Source organism: Bison bison, unplaced genomic scaffold (assembly GCF_000754665.1).
Source record: "Bison bison bison isolate TAMUID 2011002044 unplaced genomic scaffold, Bison_UMD1.0 scf7180017845407, whole genome shotgun sequence".
Lineage (NCBI taxonomy): Eukaryota > Metazoa > Chordata > Mammalia > Artiodactyla > Bovidae > Bison > Bison bison.
In genome coordinates, this window is record NW_011475980.1 from 6,355 (window position 1) to 14,402 (window position 8,048).

General features: G+C 53.4%; 1 protein-coding gene across 1 annotated transcript in view; it reads right to left on the reverse strand.

Moving 5' to 3' along the window:
• Nucleotides 1–8,048, reverse strand: part of GAK (cyclin G associated kinase) — a 19,634-nt gene that overhangs the window by 6,332 nt on the left and 5,254 nt on the right. The window contains exon 3 of the mRNA XM_010834290.1: nt 1,397–1,506. Coding sequence (XP_010832592.1) covers nt 1,397–1,506 — 110 coding nt within the window. The remainder of the gene's footprint in view (nt 1–1,396; nt 1,507–8,048) is intronic.

Sequence of the window (8,048 nt, forward strand, 5' to 3'; positions counted from 1 at the left end):
ACACGTCCTCACGAAGACTCGTACATGCATGTTCATAGCAGCCCCAGCGGGAAGAACCCGTGTCCGTCAACGGCGAGTGGATGGAGCGGCCGTCCTTACGTGGCCGGATGCGCTGCTGCTCACACGCAGCAGCAGGACTGCGAGCAGCCGCGCTGAGGAGCGGCAGGCAGGAAAGGAGCACGCACGCAACTTCACGCACGGGAGGCCGAGTGAGCAGAGCAACCACAGTAGCAGAGAGCAGAGGAGCAGTGGCCCGGGGGGAGGAACCGCGGGGGCGCTGGCTTTGCTCACCACCTTCACAGTGACAGCTGTAGACGCACATGCACACACACTTACGCACACACACAGAACATACAGTGCTGTGACATGCGTGCAGTCACTCTGTCACTTTTATTTCAACACAGCTGCTAGAACATGAAATAAGTCCATATAAAAACAGATGAAAAGAAATAAATGAAAATCCAGAAAACAGAAACAGGAAGACAGATGGCTTCCACTGGCGAATTCTATCTAACATCTAAGTGAAGGAAGTACAGCAACCTTCCACGAAGTCTGTGCCAAGAGGGGAGAACAGTTCCCAGAGTCTTTTTTGAGGCAGAGAAAACAATACGCACACAATTACAGATCAAAATCACTCATTAACAGAGAAACCAGAAACGATCAGAAAACACTAGGAGTAATTGCAGCAAGGACAGTATGCTATGGCCACCCAGGAGTGCAAGGCTAACAGTCACTGTGTGCACACTGTGGTACACACACCGTGTACACACACTATGATACACACTCTGTGTACACACTGTACACACACTGTGTACACACTCTGTGTACACACTGTACACAGGGAGGGCAGGCACCTCGACAGACACCGAGAAAGCTTCCGCCCACATGCAAAACGCCGTCATGATCCTTCAAAACAGTAACATTTTAAAAAATGTTCATATAACTAGGAATTGAAGCAGAAACTTCTTCAATCTAAGAAATGGCAACCACGAAAAACTAAGAGCTAACACAGGACTGAAAGGTCCTCTCTCAGATCCAGAACAAAGCAAGGGTTTCTCCTGTTCTCAGAACTGTAATACATTTCATCGGTGAGCCTAACAGTGCAAAAAAGCTAGAAAAATAAAGAACGGAAGAGCTAAGACTGCTTTTACTTGCAGATGGTAAGACTGTGCAGCAAACACTCCTAAGGACTCCACCAGAAACGCCCAGGACAGAAGGGCGACCTCCGCTGCAGCCAGACCGACACCACCGCGCCTCCTCAGCCACCAGGCCCACGACTGCCCGGGCCACGCCCTGGCCGCAGCCCCGCAGGGCCCGGCCCGACTGGCCCGCACCTCACTCCCGACTCGCCCCGCACGCCCCCACGCCGTTCCTCCTCCCCAGCATCCTCTGATACCTGGTTCTATCTGGATACTTCTTCACTGTCTCTCCCACTAGGCTGTGAGCTCGAAGCACAAATGTTGTCCAAGTTGTCGGCATCTCCGTCACAGGCACCCAGGACAGTGTCTGGTGGGTAACCAGAACAGTGTGCTGAGCAAACCAGATCACTACGACAAACTCTTCAGAGATGAAAACACAGTCACTTACATTTAACACCCCACAGCAAGATTACGCACGGTGTGAACGCAGCACACGCAGCGGAAGTACAAAGACGAGCAGGAAGGGCGTGCACTAGTTCACGGCGCTGGCTGCCTCTAGAGAGACAGAACGCAGCGGGGCAGGGAGTCAGCGGAGCCTTCACAGCATCTGTGCTGCCTCACTGTCTAGAAAAGCTCTGGAACCAAAGATGCCCTTTTTAAAGTTGCTGGTGGTGGTGAAGTCGTGTCCGACTCTTTGAACCCCACAGGCTGTAGCCCGCCATGGGATTCTCCAGGCAAGATTCTGTCCATGGGATTCTCCAGGCAAGAACACTGGAGTGGGTCGCCATTTCCTTCTCCAGGGGATCTTTCCCACCCAGGAATCGAACCCGGGTCTCCCACATTGCAGGCAGATTCTTTATCAACTGGGTTACGAGGAATCCATTTTCAAACTAGTGTTTATTAATCCTGGAGCAGGGACAAAGGCGTCTGCTCTGTTGTTGCTCTTTCTACTTTTCTGCATTTAAAACATTTTTCCTAACAAAAAAAAAAGTTCAAATTTTGTATAGCTGCAGTACTGAAGGCTGTGTGGTACTGGTGGAGGCAAAGACCGCAGATCAATGGACAAACGAGAAAAGCCCTGGAAACGGAGCCACACAAATATGCCCAAATTGCAAAAGCAGTTTCCGAAGGACGGTATTTTCAACTGGACGACTCCAGGCAAAATAAAGAGCTTCGTGTAAATAAAAATCTTATTTTTATCACACTATCGTGTAAATAAAAACCTTACATGATAACTCAGAGCATAAAGTCTCAAACCACGAGACAGCACAGGAGAGAATCCTGGAGATGCACAGCTCAGCAAAGTTTTCAGACCAGGCAGCGAGAGCAGGATTCAGGAGGGAAAAGCGACAGAACAGACTTCATCAAAGTTAGAGCCTCTGATCCATAACAGACCCTGTTCAGACGCCAGAGACAAGCAGCCTGAGAGGAAACACTTGGCAACCAAACTGGAGAGAGGACTCAAGAAGCTCTCAAAATTCAACAATGAAAGATGACTGGAAAAGAAGCAGAGGACACAGAGACATTTCACCTGTGAGCGCGGGCAGGCGGAAATAAGCAAAGCATAAGCGTTTAGGGAAACGCAGACTAAAGCCTCAATGAGACGTCACTACACACCTGCCAGAATGACCACCAAACACAACACGAAACGCTGGCAGGGACGCAGAGAAACGGATCCCTTTTCGCAGCAGACTCAACTGCGTCCCCCCAGAAGTCACGAGTTGAAGCCCTAACCCCAACGTGGCTGTATCTGGAGACAGGGTGTGCAGGGAGGTGACTGGCGTTCAATGAGGTCAGAAGGTGGGGTCCCGATGCAACAGGACTGGGGTCCTGAGAGTAAGGGGAGTGAGAACAGCCAAGGGGAGAGAGCTCCCAGGCACCTGCCCGCTCCCTGACCTCAGGCTGCAGCCTGCGGCAGCCGAGCACAGGCAGGCGTGCTCCCTGCTCCAACGGGCGAGTGCAGACAGCGTGGAGCTCTGCAGACAGCGCAGAGCTCTACAGACAGGCAGGCAGCTCTCTAAAAACGAGGCGCCAACTGCCACGTGACCAGCCCCTGCGCACCTATTCCAGAAAGATGAACACAGCCACACAGTGACCTGCACGTGGATGCTTACAGCAGCTTTATTTCAAATAATCAAAAAACCTGGAAACAACGCAGATGCCCTTTAGTGGGAGAAAAGTTGAGCGAACTATGGTGTATCCACACCATGGACTGCTCTGCAGAGACAAAATAAGTTAGGACATAGCAACGTGGACGGTCCCCCGAGAATCCTACGGGGTGAAAGAAGCCAGTTCTGAGAGGCTGCACGTGACCCCGTTTACACAGAACTCTCCAGAGGACAAAGGACAGAGGGGGCAGGCCGACGCTCTCCAAGGGTCCACAGGGATCCCCATGGGGATGGACACTTCAAATCCTAGCTGTAACCACAGTTTTTCTAGACACTGCCACCAGGCAGTGTGCCTAGACCTGTCTGCATCTTTTCTTTCAACTCCACGTAAGTCTACAATGACCTCAAAAGGAAAAGTTTTTAAAAAATAGAAACACTAGCACATAAGACACACAAAGGGATACCATGCTGGGCACCGCTGAGACGGCTGTGACTGGGTATGTTCCGGACGAAGCACAAGCTGGAGTCAAGACTGCCGGGAGAAACATCAATAACCTCAGATATGCAGGTGACACCACCCTCATGGCAGAAAGTGAAGCGGAACTAAAGAGCCTCTTGATGGAGGTGAAAGAGGAGAGTGAAAAAGCTGGCTTAAAGCTCAACATTCAGAAAACTAAGATCAGGGCATCCAGTCCCATCACTTCATGGCAAATAAATGGGGAAACAGTGGAAACAGTAAAAGACTTTATTTTTGGGGGCTCCAAAATCACTGCAGATGACGACTGCAGCCATGAAATTAAAAGACGCTTCCTCCTTGAGAAAAAAGCTATGACCAACCTAGACAGCATATTAAAAAGCAGAGACATTACTTTGCTGACCAAGGTCCATCTAGTCAAAGCTATGGTTTTTCCAGTAGTCATGTATGGATGTGAGAGTTGGACTATAAAGAAAGCTGAGCGCCGAAGAATTGATGCTTTTGAACTGTGGTGTTGGAGAAGACTCTTCAGAGTCCCCTGGACTACAAAGAGTTCCAACCAGTCAATCCTGAAGGAGATCAGCCCTGAATACTCACTGAAAGGACTGATGCTGAGCTGAAGCTCCAACACTTTGGCCATCTGATGTGAAGAACTGCCTCACTGGAAAAGACCCTGATGCTGGGAAAGATGGAAGACAGGAGGAGAAGGGGACAACAGAGGATGAGATGGTTGGATGGCATCACCGACTCAATGGACATGAGTCTGAGTAAACTGCAGGAGTCGGTGATGGACAGGGAGGCCTGGCGTGCTGCAGTCCATGGGGTCGCAAACAGTCGGAGACGACTGAGCAACTGAACTGATGTTCTGGAATCAGAAAACAGCTTACCTTCTCTTCCCCACACACGTGTGTGTCTCTGTGTATGTGTGTTATATAAAAACCGGACTTGGATCTAGAATACATACTCCCAGGTTTATCCATGAGTAGTCATGAAATTCTCATTGTACCACAGTTAAAAAAAAAAAAAATACTCCCACAACTCCTGCCCGCCCCCAAAAAATGGAAAAAAGATTTTAAGAAACATTTCACACACAAAAAGATACACAAGTGGCTAATTATTGGGTGAAAAAATGTTCAACATAGTGCCATGGAGAGGATGCAGATTCAGCCACTGCACGCCCCGGAGAACGGGTATAATCAGGACAATCACACACTGGGGAGGCCGCGGGGCAGGAGGTGGCAGAGCCCCAGTGGAGAGCGTGTAGCTGTTTCATGTAAAGTCAACCCTCCGTCCGACTAGAAGCCCACAACCCACTCCCGGGCATTTTACACAAAAGAACGGAAACCACGTGCACGCGAGCACACAGTGGACTGTCCTCGCGAGCTCCATTTACGCCAGTCCCAGGCAGGAAACACACCAAGGTCTGCAGCGGGAGAGGGAACCGAGCTCCAGACTCTCGAGGCCACCACGGCCCACACCGAGAGGCCGAAGCCACCCGCACCGCCTGCTCTGCGGGGGCCACCGGCTTCCTCCATCCACTGGAGCCTCAGGCTCCCCTGCCACTGGGCACCCTGCCGCCTACGCCAACTGTCTTGCTGTATCTCAGTGTTTCCTGAACCCAGGACGGGCAAGGTGTGAGCAGGGAAGCTGGAAGAAAAGTCCAGGAGCGGCAGGAACAAGAGACACGTTTATTCTCTCTGGGCTGGCCTCAGTGCAGACGCAAGGGCTTTTCAGGTGGGGCTTATATATGCTTATAATCCAAAAGGAGCCCGTGGCCAAACGGGCGCATCCTGACACGCGTACCATGACGCGTGTGTGCACCTCCTTACGTGATCCCGGCTGCTGTATAACCACGTATTTACAAAACATAGGGCGAGAGGCTGACCCCACCATCCTGGCTAAGTTTAAGTTGCTCTTTCCCTACACCAGCTAAAATGAGGAGGGGGGGGCGGGTGGAATCTGGGGGGGCCTCCGAGGCAGCAGGTGACCGTCCCTCCCACAGCGCAGGGTCACAGACAGGGGCCAGGGGAGGTGGGGCCCGCTGGTGGGACAGCAAGCCCCAGGCCGGGTGGCGCCGTAGCACGGGAAGCAGGTCAGGTGACCTTGACACGCTTTCTCAGCACTGCTGCTGAGAAGCAGACACTTCCATGGAGCAGAATTCCAAGAGCCCCACTACACACACGCTCATCACCCCCCTGCAGGGATGCAGGGATAGGCACGCTCACGCAGACAGGGGGCCCTGGAGGGGAGCAGGCCCAGAGAGCAGGAGGAGGAGCGGGCCTCCCCGCGGAGTCCCGCCCAGGGTGACCTCCCTGGCCCCCAGGCGTCTGCAGACATGTGCTGGGGAAGGACCGCAGGCCTCGCAGCGCAGCGGCCTCTGCACTGGGCTCCCGGCCGCCCCCAGCGACCCCGCGCCAGCAGCTGCTTTTACCAGGAGTTCCTCTGGACACCACTTCCTGCAGGACACACCTGAGACGGACCCACGCCTTCCCTCGGACCAAAGCCTCTCGTGGGCTCCCGCCCGACTCTACCGTTACCCCTGGTGGCCTGGCAAGTTCCCAACAACCCTGAGCTCAGCACCGCCACTGTGACCACCCCACGCAGCCAGGACCCCACAAGTGCTGCCGTGGGGGTCACTACTGTTTTATGCTGGGCACTATCGCCACAATTAAAGGCTGACCTTAAAGCCACCAACATGACAGGGGTAGGGCCAGCTGAGAGGGACATGAGACGGGGGCCACTGCATCCTGAGGGCCACAAGTGGCCGCCTGGGCCCACAGCCCTGCGGTGGAGACCTGGCTGTGTGCTCTGCAAGGTCTAGGGAAGAAACATCCACTTGGAACCCTCCCTGGCAGAGAAGGGTCCCCGCACTCAGGCCTCCAGGTCCAGTGTCAAGGACAAAGACAGAGGGATGACAAGACCCCAGCGTTCAAGCGAGAAGACAAGAGCTACAAGACTGGTGAGCTATGGGGCTCAGGGCTCAGTCACGCTTCCCAAGAGGAAAGGGGGGGTCCACAGGGCCCGCCACGCCCCCCAGGCACCACGCGGCAGGGCCCTGCAGAGGGCCAGTCCTCTCCATCACACCCAGCTCAGTCCACAGCACACACCACCCCCGTGCCCTCCTGCAGTCAGGACAGGCCCCGTGGATGCCCCTCATCGCTCAGTGGCGCCCGTGACGCCGCGGACGCGCAGTAGTGTGCCTGTGTGCGTGTCAGTCGCTCAGTCGCGTCCGACCCTCTGTGACCCCGTGGACTATAGCTCACCAGGCTCCTCTGTCCACAGAATTCTCCAGGCAAGAACACTGGAGTGGACTGCCATTCCCTCCTCCAGGGGATCTTCCTGACCCAGGGATCGAACCTGGGTCTCCTGCACTGTGAGCAGATTCTTTACGGTCTGAGCCACCAGAGAAGCCCATTTGTTCTTAAAAAGTGAAAATTTAGAACAAACTCTGAAAAGCTATCTAGCTCCACAGTTCTACCCAGCAACCCATTTCAGGCCATCAACTGCAAAAGCTACGAAAACCCATGTTCTCCCTAAATCATTCGAGAGCAAAACCTGATGAGAAACTCAGCTGGGGCAACCCTGACATGAACTGATATGAGGCTATTTGAAGACCTAATTATACATCAGCTTGGCTCAGACGGTAAAGCGTCTGCCCGCAACACAGGAGACCTGGGTTCGATCCCTGGGTCGAGAAGACATAATGGAGAAGGAAAAGGCAACCCACTCCAGTACTCTTGCCTGGAAAATCATTTGAGAGCAAAACCTGATGAGAAACTCAGCTGGGGCAACCCTGACATGAACTGATATGAGGCTATTTAAAGACCTAATTACCCCACAGTGAGAATACTTACTTAATTACAGGAGTGTTAAACATGAGTACATTTGATGGCGCGATTGTTTCCCAACTCTCAGCGCTGTATCCCAGGACCTACAGGCTACATTCTACCTTTCTAGAACCTGAAACATTCTGCCACTGTCCACACAGGTGCCCAGGAGTCTTGAGGTGCCCTCTCCGTGTTTATGGAAGAAGCCCACGCCCTCAGGCTGCTATTGTATGTGAAGGACTTCAGACCAGTCTCCTACTGGCCCAGTTCAGAAACAGCTTCACGAGCCTCACAAGCCCTAGGCTACCACTCCAGCTTAAGGGCAGGAAATCCACGGCTCCTGACCTGCTGGGAGAACGAAGGAACACGTGCTGCACAGCCAGGGCACTCGCTCTCCCAGTTCTTCATCCTGGGGGTCAAGCCACCAGCAGGACTTCCTCTCTCCCTGAGCCATCTCCCCAACCCTCCCCCAGGCCCCCTGCTCCGCCAGCCCTGCAGC